The sequence below is a fragment of the Podarcis raffonei genome, chromosome 1 (genome assembly GCF_027172205.1).
Source record: "Podarcis raffonei isolate rPodRaf1 chromosome 1, rPodRaf1.pri, whole genome shotgun sequence".
NCBI classification, from domain to species: Eukaryota; Metazoa; Chordata; class Lepidosauria; order Squamata; family Lacertidae; genus Podarcis; species Podarcis raffonei.
The window spans coordinates 22,651,078-22,671,186 of NC_070602.1; the positions used below are offsets into that span (position 1 = coordinate 22,651,078).

Here is a 20,109-nt window from a genome sequence, read left to right on the forward strand (position 1 = left end):
GGCTTGGATTCAAAGAACCATGAGTGGAAGCAGAAAATGAATCAGCGCTGATCCTTGAACTTTCACCCAAGCAGTAGTGGAAATACTGTGCCACAACGTATCCGAAGTGAATGAAATTTAGGCTATGACACAGAAACTCTGTTGGGCCATAAGAAGGTACTGAGAAGTTTCTGCAGAGGCTTGTGCAGATGGAAAAAACTGCTCTGGATTTGGAATCACTTCTCTTTTGCAATACTGGAATTGGCCAAGGCCAGCTTAAGACATTTTGCTACCCAAGGTGAAAGACAAGATGGTACCCTGCTCCACCTTACCCCCACGTTCCTGTTAGCCATTCTACATATAAAAGCCAATTTGACTTCCTTCAACCTTGGCAACAGGGCAGCAACCTCTCCTGCACCTGATGGCAGCAGGCTAGCTTAGGGGGTGCAGGACAGGCCCTCTGGCACACAGATCATGGCACCTCCTGAGTAGCAGCCTAACTCTACCTAATTATAGTGGTAGCACTCAATTCTGTGAATGGAACAGGCTTTTTGTTAGTGGAAAAGCAACTCTCTCTCTATGTATTTGTGTGCGTGTGCATAAATTTATAGATATATACCCACACCAATATATCAAGCATACATTTTCAAAACGGTGGTGGCAGTCATTTGAAGTCACTGTAATTTTCTTTCTGCACATATAATTTTTCATAAGTGTCCAGTTGGTTAGTAACAATAATGGCTGAAATGATTAACCAAACACTGAAGAAAAATACACTGAAAGCATTACCAAGAAATACTTTTAATTTCTTGGTGATTTCTCATATCCTGGGGAGGAAACTATTAACAAGAAACAGACTAACTGTCAATGGTCTATCGTATTTGGTTTTACCAAAACAGTAAATGTACAATTCTCTCACAAAAAAAATCAAGGGAGGAAATATTTTAATTGCAAAATAGGAAAACTGATATCTAACATTAACTTTTAATGTTTTACATTCTTAAATAGTCTGGATCCAGCCCATTAAGGAAAAGTTAGTTATACCTAGCTCCCATTGAAATCAATGGAGTTAAGTTCATAATGTCTTAACCTAAGTGCAACTAACTTAATCTGGATAAAACTCATTTTTTATACAGTTCTCATAAGAATATCTGCAAATGAAATATTGTGAAACAATCTAACAGGTATTTTCTAACAAAAATCTGAAAAATAAAACTGGCAAAATGTACAGGAGACCTATACAGCTACCTTATCTTTAATATATCCAATATTGTTCCAATGCTGGGTTCCTCTGCTGGAAACCTTTGGTAATGGCTGGTAAATTGCCCTTACAAACGTGTGCCACAAAAGGATTCCATAAAAATAAAATGTCCATATCTATTATATTTACAGTCCTCCTTTAGACAATGGCATATTGTTCATATAAAAGGCCTCTAATTTTATAGAAATCTTCACAGAGACAGCCCTCCAATCCAATGCGTCCAGTTTCAGTCTGCAAGAAAACATGTTACATCCAATTACTTAGAGACTGTACAGAGATTTGCTATGATTGGCACATAAAAGCAAGCAAACACACACACACACACACACACACAGAGAGAGAGAGAGAGAGAGAGAGCTTACCCTGCGAACAGCCACCAAGTTGTTACATACGAGAACCCCTCCTACAAACTCAGCTTGAATTCCTTCTCGCAAGAGAACTTGCTTAAAATCAGAAAGTCTTGGCTCATTCATGAAGACAGACTGATGTCCAAGAACCTTTTGTGAAGGTGCAAAACAGAAGTTAATTAACAGATTTAGAAGGGGGGAAAGAGTGAAAGATGAAAATACAAGCATCAAAATCATTTCATATTATAAGTGGTAAGATTCAACCGCAAGTAAATGAGATCATGTGCAATCTACCCATTTAACAATTATGTCCTGTGTTGGATTCACAGGACAAAACCCACTAGGAATCTGTCCCCCCCAAAGACCTCAGTGCAATGCATGGAACTCCCATAAGATCATAAGCACCACAGAAGTGCCCAGTGCTTTGTACCAACAGCATAGCTGTCAACTTTTCCCTTTTCTTGCGAGGAATCCTATTCAGAATAAGGGAATTTCCCTTTAAAAAAGGGAAAAGTTGACAGCTATGCAACAGTCCTTTCATGGCACAATTAGAAGACTAAAGTTCTGCTTTCATACTTGCAACTGTGTGCAAGGAGAAGATGATCATTATTATTCTCTTCATCAGTTTACTAATCGCCTTCTTAAAAACTGTGTGATTTACACATAATATAATTAAAAACAGTTAAAAAAACAAAAACAGCAAATGCACTTAAAACTAGACAGAACCAGCTGGCCCTTCCTGGTTTTGATAAATAGCAAGGTAGCTTATACACAACCATGCTGTTTATCATATGTTCATGAAGTAAACTGATTCTGTTCTGTTTTGTGTAATTTATTTGACTTTGCAATATGAGATTTTTTTAAAAGTCACTTCATAGTCACAAAAGAATCAAAGCTGAGTGCACAACAGAAATCAATATATAATACAATGTATTAATAAGCAAATAAAAGCCTATTAAATTAAATTAAAAACAAGAGCATTATTGTGTTCCAAAATCAACAGCAACCAGACCAAGATTATCCTTCTGGGAGGCCTGGCGGAATAAAAAATTATTGAAAAGCTGCTGAAATCCCAAAAGTGTCAGCTTCTGTCTGGTGTCAAACAGAAGTGTGTTTCACAACACTGGGGCTGCTATGCTAAAAGTCCTGCTGCTCCATGTCGCCAGAGCAGAACTCGGCTATATAAGAATACAAGTGCCTGCGGCAAGAGTGTTGTTAGCCCAGAAATGGAAACAAGAAGAAATTCCGACGAAAGAAGAATGGCAGACAAAATTAATGGACTATGCAGAATTGGACAAAATGACAGGAAGGATTCGAAACCTGTGGGACAAGAGATTTACAGAAGATTGGAAGAAGTATATGAATTATTTGAAGAGCAACTGTAATAAACAAATTACGCTAGTAGGACTACAAGAAGTTTTGTAAGGAGAAATATACAAAGTGTTACAAAGTAGAAAAAGATAGAGATATTGGTTATGAGTTTGAAATGTAATAGGGAAGATAAGAAATGCATACTGAGAGATTAGATTGGAAAATTTTCAGACAGGATTGATGGGAGTCAAAAATTTGAATAAGACGTAAAAGTATGTTTAATTACTGTTGAAAATGATATGTTAAAAAAACTAATAAAAAATTATAATAGAATAATAATAATAATAAAAGAATACAAGTGCCTCTCCCAATTACTGCAGTGATTGCACTGATATATAAGGGCAAGGCCATTTATCAAGTACCCAGGCTGCATATATAAGAGCTCAATAAATAAATAAATCCCTGAATTCTAACACTGCAGAACATGAGTCATATCCAAAGTTAACCATACTTGGTAAAGGTAAAGGGACCCCTGACAATTAAGTCCAGTTGCGAACGACTCTGGGGTTGCAGCGCTCATCTCGCTTTACAGGCCAAGGGAGCCGGAGTTGGTCCGCTTCCGCAGACAGTTTTTCCGGGTCATATGGCGAGCATGACTAAGCCGCTTCTGGCGAAACCAGAGAAGCGCACAAAAACACCGTTTACCCTCCTGCCAGAGCGGTACCTATTTATCTACTTGCACTTTGACGTGCTTTCGAACTGCTAGGTTGGCAGGAGCTGGGACCAAACAACGGGAGCTCACCCCATCACAGGGATTCGAACCGCCGACCTGATTGGCAAGTCCTAGGCTCAGTGGTTTAACCCACAGTGCCACCCACATCCCTTAACCATACTTGGTAGTCCCACTGAAATAGATATATCTCAGTGGGTTAACTCTTAAGCGCATCTTATTTGGATATCAAGAATCTCCTCTGCATACAAGGTAACAATGCAAAGCAATATTTATGTGGGCTGTTTATATCCCACCCAACTTGCAGAGAAGTAAATAAAAGCTTTGCTTTTAGAATGGGAGGTGAAAGAAGTAATGATTAAGTGGGCAAAATATCTGGGTAAAAATATCCAACTATCAACATGGGCAAGACTATGGAGTAAGGAATGGAAATTTATGGTCTGTTATACATTAAAGGAAAATCTTTTGAAGATGTTCTACAGGTGGTATATAACTCCCAGCAAACTATCCAAAATGTACACAACAAGATGTAATACTGCTGTAGGTATAAACAGGCAGAAGGGACACTTCCACATGTGGTAGGGTTGCAAAAAAATTTAGACCTTTTGGAATATTATATATGAGTTGAAAAAAATGTTTAAGCAAACCTTCATAAAGAAACCAGAAGTTTTCCTTTTGGGTATTTTAGATTCAGATATCCCAAATGAAATATTCTTATGAGTATGCTTATATGCTACAACTGCAGCAATAATATTAATAGCTAGAAATTGGAAAAGTGAATTAATACCAACAAAAAAGGAATGGCAAGATAAATTACTTGAATATCTCGAATTGGCAAAAATGACGGAGAAAATTAGGAGACAGCCTAACCAAAAGTTCCAAAAGGAATGGGAAATGTATAGAGATTACTTAAAAAAACAGTGCCCCCCCCAAGTCAAAACCTGGATTTGCTTTAATTTTCCCAAACCATAATATGGACTATAAGTATAGTATGTCGAAAACAGTAGAAATGATGAAATGATAAGAGAAGCAGTTTAACAAACAGACAAAATGGACCTGCTTTGTGGAAGACGGAAGTCTGTCAGAGAAGAAAAGGAATTAGGAATAAAGAATATGGTGACATAAGACCGTGTGTAAGAACTTATGAATTTATGCTTGTATGTATGTTTCTTGTTTTTTTTTTTGTCATTTTATTGTTTTGGTTACTTTATTGTATGTGTTTATCAAGGAAGAAAACTAATAAAAAGCATTTTAAAAAAAGCTTAGCTGAGGAACTAGTTTTTCTACCTCATTCGGTGGCAGGGGTTCCAAAGTAGGAATGATCTCACTTTCCTCGCATATTTCTTTGTCATCATCTCCAAAAAGACTCTTGATGGCCTTCTGCTGTGCAACAGCACTAGAATCCGACGAGGGTGGGTCCACTTGCATCTCTGTATCTTCTCCATCATCTCTCAGTTCCCCTTCTTCCAAAATCACCCCCGTGTCCACTTTTGATACCCGCATGTCCAGGACTCCATCTACCCATGCCAGTTCAGCGTCTTTGGCTTTACAAAACTGAAGGGAACTGACCAGTGAGTCCTTTAACCTGACCTAATCACAAATAAATATATAAAATATATTACTGAAACAGATGAACCACAGAGTTTGTTTTATATATATTAAATTCAGTATTGTTACATGCTTGAAGTCAGCAGGAAGCCACGCTGTTAAGAACTTTATGGTCAGAGTATCATAGCACTTTTATAATCATGGTACTAGTGTGGGGGGACAAAACAGCTCAGGGAGGAAGTAAGTAAGACTTTCCAAGAACGTGGAAATGAATGGTGAAATTTGGATAAGTAGACTAGCAGTAAAATCACATAACAAAAACAAAAGTGTTTGTTCCTAGTGTTACCGGCATAGAATTTTTATGCAATTTAGGCATGCATACTTTAATTACGGTATCATTTACCACCACCAAGTTATCTTGATGATTTACAAGTTGTGTTTCTTGTTGCATACAGGCAAGATTTCCCCCCAGTCTTTGCAACTCCTTTTCTTCTGTATAACGGAGTCAGGTAGACAGCTGTGTACCAACAGGAACCAGCTCCCAAAGAAAATATCATATAGGGTACTTCGAGAAGGGGGGAAACTGCTTGTGGTGAAAAGCTTGTGCTAGCTTTGTTCTCACCAAAGGAAATGTAGCTACACAGACACACACATATACACATGCTTTCTTAGTCTTGAATAGAATATAGCAGCCTTGCAGGTTTATGCAAAACCCTTTTCTAGCCCACAAAGTGTTAACCATCTTCTCTCAATAAACCAGCATGTCACAGGCAAGCATAAACAGTATTTCTGATTAGGTACCTGATTAGAAGGAATTAGTACTTCCACTGCAGGTTGGCTAGTTGTTATTCTTATTTTTATTTATTTGAGTTATATACCGCCCTTCCTCAAAAGATCTCAGGGAAGTTCATAAGATTAAATTAAATACAAGCTAGGAATACAACAATAAATACAAGTTTTTATGAGGATAGTTGCCAATTTTTATTTTTTTTACCCAATTCTACAATCTTACCTGGTATATGTGAGTCTCACTGGTTGCATCTATGGTTTCATGCAATTTAGGCATGTATACTTTAATGTCCTTTCCACCAAAAGCTCTACAGGATTCTGCAAGATCCTGGCTGGCCTCAGGGGGCCCATGGACAATGATCAATTGTCGCGGCTTCATCTGATTAATTATTTTCTTAATGGAGTCCCCATCTGACCGCCCTTCATAGTCTATGTATGTAACACGAGCTCTAAAACGCAATGTAAGGAGAAAAACAAGTTGTTTTTGTAGCTGCAAAATCAGAATGCAAATAGTATGCAAGCAAAGCATTCCCTTGAGAAAAAGTTTGGAAATGTTCACAATTCATTCTGCTAAACAGGGTTAGGTTGGCACCATTGCTGAACTTTAACAGAATGATTCAACATTTCACTTCAAAGGGGGCTTCGTTTTCTTAATATGTACATTACGTTGTTAAACATATAGAATAAGCCATCAACACAATTTCTTTCATATATCTTTGAGTGTGAAAATCTAGATGGTGTGATCTGATAAGATTAGGAATGGGGAATTTTTTCCAGCCCAAGTTATCAGGCAGTATCAGTTGGTAAAAGGTGACAGATTGCAATGAACTAACCATCACTACTCATCTGTCTATAGCGCCCTCCAGCTGCAACTAACAATAAGACACTCACTTTATTTCCATTGATTCTGTTGCTGAAATGCATTTGGTCGGAACATCTGATAAATCCTGGTCCATAGGCTCCTCTCCATTTGTAAGTCCAGATTCTAATTTGTTCTTTTCTTCTTCTGTTGCCTGAAGTTCTGGAACGAGGAAATCCTCTGGTCTAAACAAAGGATTGTTGTCAATTCTTAATTAGAGGAATGCTAAGGAAACATCTATGGTGAAGGAAGACAATATACGTAATAGCTATTCTCTAAATGAAGAGAAACAGATTTAACAACATCAAAGCTCAAGAAAGGACCACTGATACGCATCCAGAAATCTAAGGAAGAGGCTCAACAAATGTCCTTTTAAAGAAAGTTTTGCCGATTTTGGAATTATATTGAAAAATATGCATTCTTTGCGGCATATTTTAAAAGGAAGATAAGACATCTGGAGGTTCACATCCCTGGTTGAATGCGAATGAGCAATGTGCTAGTGCCTGCTGCTCCAAAGTCCTGACTTAGACATGCCAGGGAGGAAACAAATCCGGTAACTTAGCTTTATACACAAACCAGCACTCATTGTTTGTTTCTCTCCAAACAAGCTATGAACGGTAGCTAGGCTGGTTTGTTCTTGGCTTACTGCTTCGGTGTAGTTTTTGTGTGATTATAGTACTAGCACTTGGGAATAAAGGCAACTGGTGTATACTAGGTCAGAGCACTGGCACATCCGGTGCCTGGGGTAAAATCCTAAGAAAACCTCAACAACTTCAATCAATCCTTTAAAAATCTCAACAACTTTGGGGTAAAATCCTAAAAAAGTAAACAACTTCAATCCTAAAAAAAGTAAACAACTTCGGTTGGCCCTTTGGTCAGCCCTCACTTCATCAAATCGGGCCCTCTCTGAAAAAAGTTTGGACACCCCTGCTCTAGGGTTTCAGACAGGAATATTGCCCAACCCTACCTGGAAATACTGGGGAATGAACCTGATTGCAAGGCAGATGCTCTGCCAATGAGCTATGGCCCTCTGTTTGGGGGAAGCAAACCACAAGTGCTGGTTTGGACATAACATTAAGCCAGCCTCTGATTTGCTCCCCCCCGCCCGCCCCCAGCCCAGCCCGGCAAGTCAGGAGTGGAGTGGTGAATTTTGACTAGAGTAGACAGTAATGTGGAACCTATGGACCTTCAGATGTTGTTAAGACTCCAACTTCCATCAGCCCCAGCCAGAATAGCCAACAGCCAGGGATGACGGGAGTTATAGTTCAGCAACATCTGGAGAACCACAGGCATGGCATCCCTGGATTAAACCATATTAACTATGGTTTGCTATCCCTGGTTTAATGTTAAGTGTGAACCAAGCAAACGTTCAATTCTCTTACTTTTAGCACAAGGAAATAATAAAGAACTTAAAGAACCCAGACAATAAAAGATCAATTAGAGTAAAGCAAAGCAGTACACAGCTTAATATACTCTCTTTAGATATAACAAACATTAAATATCTAACCTCTCAACTTAATGACCATAATTCAGTTTTGTACATTCTTAAATACTATTAGATGCCCCTCAAACCAGTGTGTGTGTGTGTGTGTGTGTGTACACACAGATAATTGCAACCTAAACAGAAAAACTGGAATCATCCAGACAATTATCGATGTCGTGAATCTAGTCAGGGATATCTGAAATTTCAACTCTGCACATAATCTTTGTTTTTCCTCTTGGTATGCCTCAGTGAGGCTCCCACCTGAAAGGCTCCCCTAAATTTAAAATGGGCACCTATTACCTTGGCGCACATTTAATTTTAAACACTAATTATTATTAACACTTATTATAATATTATCTCTTCTCTCCCACGTACTTGATAATCTCTCCATATTCATCCCATTTAATTCTCTCTTCTGGAGCTGGAAACATAGGGTAGGACTTTTTGGCCTGTTTGAAGAAGCTTCCTTTGCGGTTGCCTTCACCTTTCATCATAAGGTCATGCTTAGTTTTATGAACAGATGGTTGATCAACGTCCTCTTCGGCATCACTGTCATCGCTGGAATCAATATCTGCTCTAGAATGTGAGCCGAAAACAGAGTTTCATATAAACACAAGGCAAACAACCCCAAAATATTATACTTCTATTCCAATCTTACCAAGTTTGGAGCGGTTCCAGGACTCTTATCATCTGGAGACACCAGCTTGACAACCACTTAGTTCTAACAACACTACAGTACTGGGTGCTCATAGGCCCATATAGATCTATACCATTAAAAGAAGAGTATTGTGGAACATAATGGTTGAAGTTAACTGTTACGAGGAGTTGCTACTTATAATGGGAAGAGCCAATTTCAAGACTACTTATAATGCTGCCGGAAGGCATTATGACTGTAAGTTTCACTGAGCTCGCATCAAATAAGCTTAGAATTGTTTAAAGTGCTTTTTCCTTGGTGCCGTAGAAATGGCAAAGTAGTAGTATTTGAGTATTTGCGTATTTGCTCAAAAGGCCATTTGCAACCACCACAGGTACTCACTCTTTGGACTGTTCTAACTTTTTGGCCGCCTCTTTCTTCAGTTTTTCTTTCTCCAGGTATTCCTCAAGTTCCTTCCCTTCCAGTTTCACTCTTTTCCTCAGCTAAAAGAAAAGCATGTGCAAATAAAGGGTATGTTTGCTGACACAAGTGGCAAGGTTTTATCAGGAGTTCTCAACACATTTCCTAAAGAGTGATAAACATTATAAATTCGAGTAGAAACGTCAGAACACCAGAAGGCATCATATTTGCAATGCCACATATTTGAAAAACGCAAAGTTTAATCTAATAGTTGGTCTTCAAGACAAATCTTCCACATCCACTGGCATTCATCTGTCTTGGGAAATATGAAAAAGTGTGCCTTCTTTGTAATAAAAAAATAGCTGAACAATTAACGGAAAATCATGCACATTTCCAAACATATGTCTAGTGAATGGATACATTACTGTCTTAAGTATCCACACGGAGAAAAATAATGCTCGAAACAGGCCTAAAAGTTTCCAAGTGTTGTCACATATTTTTATGATCTTACTAAAACACTAATTTACCATACATGATTTTACTCGTTTTCTTTAAAGAAGTGAGGGGGAAAGAGTATTTCCTTCTCATCAAATGAATAAAGATGGGTATTCTTTTCATCAGTATTTTCCCTTGGTAATATAAGCAAGGGAACATAAGTTGGTCAACATAAGCAAGCAAAATTCCCGCGACGGTTAGTATGACTGCAGTCTCCTCGAACAAATTTTCTTACCTCTATATCTGTAACTTTTTCAGAGGGATGATCTATTAGGAAACGTGCTAGTGTGCCAGGAGTAGTTCTATATGTTAAAATTATAGAGTTTTTAGGATCCTGGCACCATTGTATAAAGAGATCTCTTGAAAACCCACATTCCAGATCTGGTTGGCTGGCAAGGACAACTTTGGGACTAGGAACCCGCGCCAAATCAGCAAGCCCATGACAGAGAGAGAGATGACGAAACTGAAAAGGATTGTTCCTCTTATCTTCAAAGCATCTCATCAGTTTGTCGCTCATCCATTCAACCTGTAGGTAGGAAGGGGGGGAAAGCAAGTTGTACTGAGTTGCAACACCTATGTAGCAGAGTGCTTAAATGGTGCTTAAATAGTACTTGCAAACATATGAAACTACCTAATATGGCATCAGACTACAGTTGTACCTTGGTTTTTGAACAGCTTAGTTCTCAAATGTTTTGCCACCTGAATGCCACAAACCCGGAAGTGACTGTTTTGGTATGCAAATTATTTTTGGAAGCCAAACGTCCAACAGGGCTTCTGATTGGCTGCAGGAGTTTCCTGCAGCCAATGAGAAGCCACGCTTTGGTTTCTGAACGTTTTAGAAGTCGAATGGACTTACGGGACGGATTCCGTTCCACTTCCAAGGTACGACTGTACTGGTCTACATGCCTTAAGCACTTTCTACTCCAACTGGCTACCCCAAGTCACAGTGTTAGAAGGACTTTCCATTTATACTATCGGCTTTTCTCCTTGATCTTAAGTTATCCAATGTGGGATAATATAAATACCTGTTCTGTATTTGCACGATTCAGGTGGTTAGCAACACAGTGTTGCTGTAAAATACTATGGACATGGGCAAAGGCTTGATATAATTACAGAAGTCAGTCTAATATTCTGCTATCAAAACCAACCTGAGATTTTGAGAATTCTACAACATTGTAGCTGACATTATTTAAAAGTGCTAAAGAGTAGACTCCTAAACCGGCATCTTTTGTCCTCCATATTTGATCAAGCAGTTGGGCAAGTTCCAAAACTCTGCCTGCAGTGTCCACAGCTATTAGGACATTTCCATCACCTCTCAGTGTTTCCAAGACATTTGCTGGAGAAAAGAAAACAATGTATTAGTTTTGTGGCAGCATTTGAATCCTAATTCATATGTATATAAATCATTTCCTTTTAATAGTCAGAGGAAAACCCTATTAGCATAAGGGTTATATTTTTATCTACACGTGGCTTCCAAATCAGATTCTAATTAAATAATGGTAACTGCTTTCTCAAAAACAATATAATTTCACATCACATTACATTAAAATTGGATAAGTTTTTTAAAAAATCATATTCACAACTCCATATTCAGGAAATAGTTAAATACTCCAAATTAAATTATTTTCTGCAATCATTTTTTTTAAGAAAAGAAATGCTTTTACACACTTCCTAGAACTCTGTAGGGAGTCTTAGGCTTCACCATATGATTTATTTATTGAATGCATTTATTTAACATATATATCTATTTATTTAAAATATAGCACTTGACCCACAATAGAGAAGTCCCTAGAATGTCTCCAGATTAATCTTAATTCCTGAAAAAGAGGGAACTTACAAGCAGTTGATTTTAATGTAGTGCATTAAAGGCTTTCTTTGAACACAAACACAAAATATGCAATTTCAAATTAAAGTTATAATCCTCTTAAGCTGTTAATTTTCTAGAAATCTATTCAACTGGGGTGTGTGTATGGGTGTGTCTGAAACTCACAATTTTATCCAGAGAACAAGACTATTTTTTCTCCTTTTTCTTATAATATTTATGAACACCACATGGAAGCTAGGTTTTAAAATTCTATTAGAAACTGAATTTTCCCGAAGGATCTTGAAATATGGGTCCCCTCAACAAAATTTAAAATTCGGCTTTGTAATTCGGAATTTATGTGATGTGATTTGATTTGATTGGTCGGTTAATAAAAATTATTTATATATATAAAAAAAAGAAACTGAATTTTCCCAGCTGCTGCGGAAAAATACATACTTAGTAGCTGTTCGTCTCTTTGTTTCCGTCGTGGCTGTACATAAGTAGCATTAAAGGAATCAGTGATAAGCAAGGAAGGCCTGCTTAGCATTTCCAGGGAACATCCATTCAAATGGCTAAAAGAGAAGTTACATCAAACAATTGCAGTGCTTTAGTTAAAGAAAGGTGATGATAGAATTATATATGTAGCAGAGATTTTCTATGAAGTTAGTTTACGTAACAACCAAATTTGCTATCAATTTAATCACAAGTACAGTGGTACCTTGATTGTCGAACGGCTTGGCTCCCGAACAAATCAGCTCCCAAACGCCGCAAACCCGGAAGTGAGTGTTTTGGTTTGCAAACGTTTTTCAGAAGCCAAACGTCCGACACGACTTCTGATTGAGTGCAGGAAGCTCCTGCAGCCAACTGGAAGCCGTGCCTTGGTTTTCGAACAGTTCCGGGAGTCAAAAAGACACCTGGAACAGATTAAGTTCAACAACCATGGTCCCACTGTACATGTCATACAGCATGATTTATGTAGCGTACATTAAAACCTAGTTTTGCAGGCAGAATCAGTAAATTGTTACCGCAAGGAATCTAAAATAGACATTTGGTGATATCCAACTTTGCAGAAGTAATTTTCTGCTTGTGCAATGGGACTTCACCTGCCCTCTCCTTCCTTCTGCAGCCCCTCCCACCCCTGCATCAATCTGCTCTGGAGGGTCCCTCAACATTGGAGAAAATTTCAAGGATGAACATGGGAGGAGAGCAAGTCCTGTTGCACAAATGGAAGTCTATTGCGCTAGCGGACAGACACCACTGGATGACACCTAATGAAAATATGGGCAGAAAAGCCAAGCAGAGAACAGGATATGGAAGGATCGATGTAACTGACATACCGAAGTGTTTTAATCTATTTGCTTAGGGTAGAATCCAAGGAAACGCTAAATTAACATTCTGCCTCTGGAACAGAATTGAGAGCACAGGCACAGAGGCAGGGAGCAGGGTGAGTTGGGCTGTCATGTTGTGCAAGCAGAAATCCTTGTGCTAACAGGATGGGTTAACTGAGTACTGTCCTTAAAAATGAACAAAACTACTATAATCAGACTGCAAATCATAGAATCATATAACTGTAGAATTGGAAGGACTTCTCCTTTCTGCACTTCTTCTTGTTTCTCATCAGCCTTCAGTGACAACAAGCAAGATGGCAATTTGAACTGAGCAAAAGTCTATGTTCCATAATTTTTAAAAGTAAGAGTATATATTGAGGGATTTGCACTCATTCTCATTTAAGGATCTCAGCACTTATGAATGTACAGTGGTACCTCGGGTTAAGAACTTAATTCGTTCTGGAGGTCCGTTCTTAACCTGAAACTGTTCTTAATCTGAGGTACCACTTTAGCTAATGGGGCCTCCTGCTGCCGCCACCACGCAATTTCTGTTCTCATCCTGAAACAAAGTTCTTAACCTGAGGTACTATTTCTGGGTTAGTGGAGTCTGTAACCTGAAGCGTCTGTAACCTGAAGCGTCTGTAACCCGAGGTACCACTGTACTTCTTAAGCTATAATTTTACAATTTACTGGTCGCCCAGAAATTTACCCATTTCCTCATTTTCACTCAGAAAAAAATAACTCTGTTCCATATGCCTTATTCTTAGTTTCTTTTTTTAAAATCAGCTGTGAACATTCCTAAGTGTAAAAATAGCATTGTAGTAAAACCCACAAAGAGAATTTAGAACATAGCAGCTTCCTATAAATAAAACCCAATCTACGACTCTCCATGTGAATCATACAAACTTGCATACGCAAATTTTGGGATTTACATCTGTACTTAGAACATGGGTAACACTATAACAGTACTATTGATAGATGTATCAACTTATTTCAAGAAATTCAATATAAGAGACTGCTCCTCTCTCATGCAGTAGGGCAGTTTATTTTTAAATGGGATTTAAGGAAAGTGGTTTTGATTGTTTAGGATTTGTCTTAAAACAGATAGCTAAAAATGGCATTTGCCGCTATCTAGAGAATCTTCAAGCTTTTCCCAGCCATGTTATATTTCAAAATATTTTTAAAGCTTTGAGTCTTGAAATTAAAAGGGCGTTGTTTATTTCTCCAGTGAACTTTGATATTATAACCCATGTCCACCCAATCCTTGCCACAAACTAGGAGACACTAAAAATTATTGTTAATGATTCAGACCTGTAAATAATCACTTATCTACAGGGACAGGAATATTTTGCAAAATAAAGATGAGCTGGTTCTTCTTTCAGGTCACCGATATTCCACATATAATGAACCCGGGCTTAATGTGTTTGCAGGCTAATAATTTCTGTAGCCTTACTTGCAATGCTCCATTAAAAAGAAGGCTGTATGGGCAAAATTATATAATGTTTATCCACTTGTGCATCAGAACTGCCCATTTATTTTCTCACCCTGGCAGCCCATCACCCCCCAAAATCAGCTCCATAAAGTCCCTCAATATTTTGGGAGTGGGGGGTTGCAAGAGGGAGAACAAGAAGCCCCATTGCACAAGTGGATGCCCACTCACACTGCACTGGATCTCTCTCATCGTCTTTAAAAATCAGAACCATTCAAGCAACAAAATTCACCAGCAGCAGGCAATATCAATATTGTGTACATACATCTCCCTCTTGTGGTTGAAGTCAACTGCATAAACAATTTCTTCTTCCCCGTCTTTAACTATCTTCCAAATTGTTCCTCCTATCATGTGGCCTGCTGGTAATGGCGTGATGGACAAGCCATGACCTTTCCCTAAGAGAATAAAGGGCAGCATATCAGACACAGACGAATAAGGTTTGTTGTAGAACATCGTAATCTCAGGTGAAAAGTATGGCATTAATATTTGAGTTATAGTCAAATTATAGTCACATTATTGTCAAGTTAGTCACATTAAAATGGCATTTCACAAGCAACTTTACTCTGCAGTATTTCCCAAGGCCCTAATGAACTTTACATAGCTGTCCTACATCTATGACAAAGGAAATGATTTGTGAACTATACTTTTATGGCAACTAAGCCCATGAAATGCTCTAGACCTCCTAACCTTGGAGAAGTGTACAAAGATTTTTTAAAAAGAAGTATGCAAGCAGAACGTTAAATCTGCTAAAACGGAGTATTCATTTTGACTAAAGTTCTTCATTTGACATCCGTACAACCATTTTCAAGGTTTATTTTTCTAAAGACAGAAACATCTGGGTTTGAGCAAAATGAACAGCAAATTACAGACAATACAATGATCATTTTATTTCTTCACCTTTCAAATTGACAATCTGAGAAAATTTTAGTTGTTGTATTTTATCAAAAGCCGCATCCACATCATCCAAGGTGAACAAAGTGAAGTCCTCTGTATTGTGACGTGACTACCAAACAAAAGAACATGAAATTATTCTTAAGATATAACGATCATATTCAGTGAGAGTTTCAGTTATGTTTGTAAGAATATAAAAATGGAAGGAAAAATAAGTTTCAAGGGAACTATACCTGGTAGAGATCGTACATGAACATTTGGCCCATTTTGTAGACAGGAATAGTTGCATAAATAGCACAATTCAACCCCATCTTTCCGACTGCATATGGGAGTGCGCCCAAGTGTAAAGGATCGGGATGTGAAAGAAGTACTGCATCCACCTGGTGAACATGTCTATAAAAGAAAAACAATAAGGGAGAAAATCGCATGCCATTCCATCATTTGAGAAATTGCACAGTTTTAGTGACATCAATGAAATATTGCGCCTGCCATAGTCTTAATCCAAACAGTGGGCAGGAGCACCCTGAAAACAGTGTTTTGCCAATTTCTCCCTTTGCCCCCTGAAAATCTTTACTGCAGAATTGGGGGATCTTCTGAAAAGCGGGAAAGGGTACTGAAATCAGCAAAAAATGACCTTCCCCTTTCTGCCACTATGATTCTCCACTGGATCAAAAGCCTCCCATGCCATTGTTTTCATACATTACAATATTTCATTAAAACAAAGCTGTGTGGCAAAAATTAAGATAAGGCCTTGGAACCAAATCTGAACAAATGGGCAAGTTAACAGAGGCAAAAAGCACCTTCTTTGACCAGGCAAACACAGGTCCTACAATCTGGCATGCAGTTGCTGTTAATGCAGAGCAATGATAATGCAAACATAAACATAAACAAGGTGGGTAATTATTATAATATAAATTGAGGAAGTTAGGTTGCAGCTGATGAAAATCTACTCTGCACTCTACTGATTCACACAGCGTTATTTGTGCATTGAAATACTGCACATGTGCCCCAATCCAATGAGTAGAGCTCTGCAAGGAGACTTTTCACATGCAGAACTCTGAGCAGAGGATTTGCTTTTGCTTTTGCTTTCACATGCATGGGGCCCCATAGTACAGGGGTTGGCAAGGCTTACCGGCCATGGGCTGGATGACTCCCGCAAAGACTGTCCATGGGCCGGACCGGCACAGCGCGACACTGGAAATAACGTCTGGCCATGTCTGCGGCGCCGGAAATTGCTTCTGCGCATGCCCAGACACCGAAAATCGCACCTGCGCAGAAGCAATTTTTGGCGTCTAGGCATGCACAGAAGCAATTTCTGGTATCTGCATGTGCGCAGACACAATTTCTTGTGCCACTCAGCGAGTCCCCACGCTGTGCCGGTTTAACGCAGTGCACGGGGGACTCACCAAGTGGGCAGCTCAGTTTGGGGGTGGCTCATGGGCTGGTAAAACGGTCTTTGTGGGCCGGATCTGGCCTATGGGCCACACGTTGCCGACCCCTGCCATAGTAGGTCACAAGCATTGAATAGTTGTTCCATGCCCACAGATTAGTTGGTGGAGAATTCTCTCTCTCTCTAATCTTCTTCTTGTTACTGGGCTCTATCCTTCTAAACATCTTAACTACTGATGTCTCCTTATACAGTGGTGCCTCGCAAGACGAAATTAATTCGTTCCGCAAGTTTTTTCTTCTTGCAAGTTTTTCGTCTTGCAAAGCACGGTTTCCCATAGGAATGCATTGAAAATCAATCAATGCGTTCCTATGGAAACCGCCTTCAGACCAGGTCCGGGGACAGTCTGTCCCCCGACCTCTTCTGAAGGCTGGGGGGGGGGGGGGACAAGGGCTTTTCTTCCCACCGCCAGCCTTCAGAAGGCTGTTCTGAAGGCTGGCGGTGGGAAGAAAAGCCCTTCTCCCCACCTCCCACCCCACAAGCTCCGGGGACAGGAGGGCTTTCCTCCCGACTGCCAGCATTTTAAAAGCCCCCAGGACAGCGGAGACTTCTCCGCTGTCCCGGGGGCTTTTAAAATGCTGGCGGGCGGCAGCGAAGCTTTCGCTGCTGCCCGCCAGCATTTTCAGATCGCCCCGGGACAGCAGAGAAGTCTCCGCTGTCCCGGGGGCTTTTAAAATGCTGGCGGGCGGCAGCGAAGCGTTCGCTGCCGCCCGCCAGCATTTTCAGATCGCAGCCATCCGAAGGCTGCCGGTGGGGCGGAGAGACCTCCTCCCGCCGCCAGCCTTCGGAGCAGCCTTCCGAAGGCTGGCGGCGGGAGGAGGTCTCTCCGCCCCGCCGCCAGCCTTTGGAGGAGGTCCGAGGACAGTGGGGAAGACGCGCTGCGCTTCCCCGCTGTCCCGGAGTTTTCCCTATGGGCTTTCGTCTTGCGAAGGAAGCCCATAGGGAAATTCGTTTTGCGAAGCGCCTCCAAAACAGAAAACCCTGTCTAGCGGGTTTTTCGTCTTGCAAGGCATTCGTCTTGCGGGGCACCACTGTATCAGGATATAAAGCATGCAATAACTACATCTAGTTTTTAGCTTAATTGCAAAAGAATAACAGTTTAATTAAAGTCAGGTTCTAGCTTACTTCCGTAGGGAATCAATGATGTCCATAGAAAAATTCTCATCCCAGCCACAATCCAACAGAAAGCGAAATTCATCGACTTGAAGTAAATAGCACAGAGCAGATTCTTCCTGCACCCCTGAAAGGGTGGTTAGCTTGATAATTGAAGTCATTTTTTCCTTCCAAAAAGAGAATAAAATGTGTTATAAACCTGAAAAGACTTTGCCATTGCCTACATTCACACATAATGATAATTTGAACTTTATAACCGATCATGGTTTACCGTGAATAAAAAGCACGCCAGTTGCATGCTGCCCGATTACTCCTGTTTCATTCCTTTCATGGCACAAACAAGATAAACAAACCTGATATTGGTTTCCCATTACGCCCAGATCAGGGGTTGTGGCTTCTTTCCAACAAGCCATGAGCTCAAGCCCAGCTTAAGCCATGGTTTGTTACTGGCTTGGTGATTAACTTGGCCAGCTTTAAAAGTGGATTAGACAAATTCATGGAGGCTAAGACAATCAATGTCTACTAGTCATGATGCCCATGTTATGCCTCCAGTGTCAGAGGCAGTAAGTCTCCAAATACCAGCTGCTGTGGAGTGCAAGTGGGAAGAATGCTGCTGTGTTCAGGTCTTGCTTGTGGCTGTGAGAAGAGAATACTAGATAGGCCTCTGGTCTGATCCAGCATTGCTCTTCTTATAATATTTGTAGATTAGGAGACAAATCACACTCCCTGGGTTGGGTGTTATGGCAAGTCAAGGCTTCCTGGTCTGTTTATATTGCTTACACCAGGGGAGGTGTGAAGCATCAATGATCAGGTAGTGTGAAGAAGCATGTTACTTATTCACAGTAAGTTCACATTAAGTAAGAAAGTCTGGTTTTTCCTTACATGTGAACATGGCCATAGAGTTCTTAGCTGTATCAAGTCCTACAAATAGGAAAGATTAGAAATGTAGAACTGAAGGTCCCAAATTATGGCTAGTGGAAAAGGATGATGGAAGTTGTAGTGCAACAACAAATGGAGAGCTACAGGTTCCACACCTCTGTTTAGAGAAACATGCCATCTTCAGCCTGTAGTTTATGACATTGGCATGTTTTGCAAAGCCATAATTCAGATTTATCCGTTTTGGATTCAGACATAATGATAAGCTGCAACTAACTGAAAATGAACGCAGAAGGGGAACTGCAATATACAAGTCCTCTCTCCATGCACACTTCACTTGCCCTATCATCATTTATTATTATTATTATTATTATTATTATTATTATTATTATTATTATTATTTGTTAGTCACCTCTAATCCAATAAAAATCAAATATGTCTTAAGTTATAAGAATACAAAGTCAAACAGATGCTCAAGTTCTACAAAAGCTAAACTGAGAAGACAGGCAATACAAAGGAACCATCTACTTCAGTCAGCCTTCCCCAACCTGGTGCTCTCCAGGTGTTTTGGACTTCTAATTGCTTTGAGGCTCCTTTTGGTTATACTGTATGAGGTGATTTATAAATACAATCAACTAACCAAAAACTGATTACAACTCCCATCAGTCCCACTTGACGAACAATTCTGTCTTTTACTGTGAATGCTACCAGTTAAACTGCTCCCCAACCCTTGTCATGAAAATAAGGCCACTCTCCCAATAGTTTTCCTGACAAATACAAGGTTAGACGGAGCTTATTCGCTTCTCTGCCCTGGGCACCTTTGGAAGGAAGAATACAATATACTATCTGTAATCAGTTAAGGAAATACCCCAGCCAAGGGATTTTTAGCTGATATGGTGATGCCACCTTTTGAGATAATTATTTTGTTTTTACATACCAAGTCACTTATGCATTCTGATCCTTCATATATGTGTGTATAGCAAGATCGTGTCTCTCAGAGACTTGGCTCAGACACCCAGCTTAGGGTCTGGATGCAAAAGGAGAAAGGTAACGTAGGAATCACAACCCAAACTGCACAGAAGCGACACCTTCATCCCACCACCTGCCCTGCAGTGGTAGCCCTTTCAAATCCTCCACCAGGAAACGGCTTGGGAACTGATCGTGCATGTTTCATCTTAAGAGTGTATGCGAAGCCACCTTTGGGGGAAGCGGAGGGAAGCCTCTTTGCTCCCTTCCCCAGACTCATCGCAACCTTACCTGCACGGGGGGGGGGCTTGTTAACTCCCAGCCCCCTAAAACCTAATG

At 39.8% G+C, this 20,109-nt stretch overlaps 1 protein-coding gene across 2 annotated transcripts; it reads right to left on the reverse strand.

The window, feature by feature from the left end:
• Positions 1 to 762: 762 nt before the first annotated feature.
• CPSF2 (cleavage and polyadenylation specific factor 2) lies at positions 763 to 20,063 on the reverse strand. Of its 2 annotated transcripts, none has more exons than XM_053376512.1 (15): positions 20,057 to 20,063; positions 17,941 to 18,095; positions 15,602 to 15,761; positions 15,375 to 15,480; positions 14,743 to 14,872; positions 12,117 to 12,232; positions 11,005 to 11,192; positions 10,092 to 10,382; positions 9,344 to 9,444; positions 8,683 to 8,883; positions 6,857 to 7,009; positions 6,189 to 6,414; positions 4,916 to 5,218; positions 1,603 to 1,737; positions 763 to 1,471 (listed from the first exon to the last, which is right to left on the reverse strand). In XM_053376512.1, the coding sequence occupies exons 2-15, from the start codon at positions 18,087 to 18,089 to the stop codon at positions 1,379 to 1,381; spliced, it is 2,352 nt and encodes a 783-aa protein (XP_053232487.1). In that variant the 5' UTR covers positions 18,090 to 18,095; positions 20,057 to 20,063; the 3' UTR covers positions 763 to 1,378. The 2 variants fall into 2 exon arrangements, with proteins under 2 accessions (XP_053232487.1, XP_053232479.1); XM_053376504.1 differs by lacking the exon at positions 20,057 to 20,063 and adding an exon at positions 19,742 to 20,035.
• Between the last annotated feature and the right edge of the window lie 46 nt (positions 20,064 to 20,109).

Bases quoted from the DNA above. Each gene is read 5' to 3' on its own strand.
- CPSF2 (XM_053376512.1), bottom strand. From the start codon at position 18,089: ATGACTTCAATTATCAAGCTAACCACCCTTTCAGGGGTGCAGGAAGAA. The intron at 5,219-6,188 runs GTAAGATTGTAG...ATTTGTGATTAG, and splicing joins GTGAGACTCACATATACCAG to GTCAGGTTAAAGGACTCACT. The intron at 1,738-4,915 runs GTAGAAAAACTA...CCTTCACAAAAG, and splicing joins AACCCCTGCCACCGAATGAG to GTTCTTGGACATCAGTCTGT.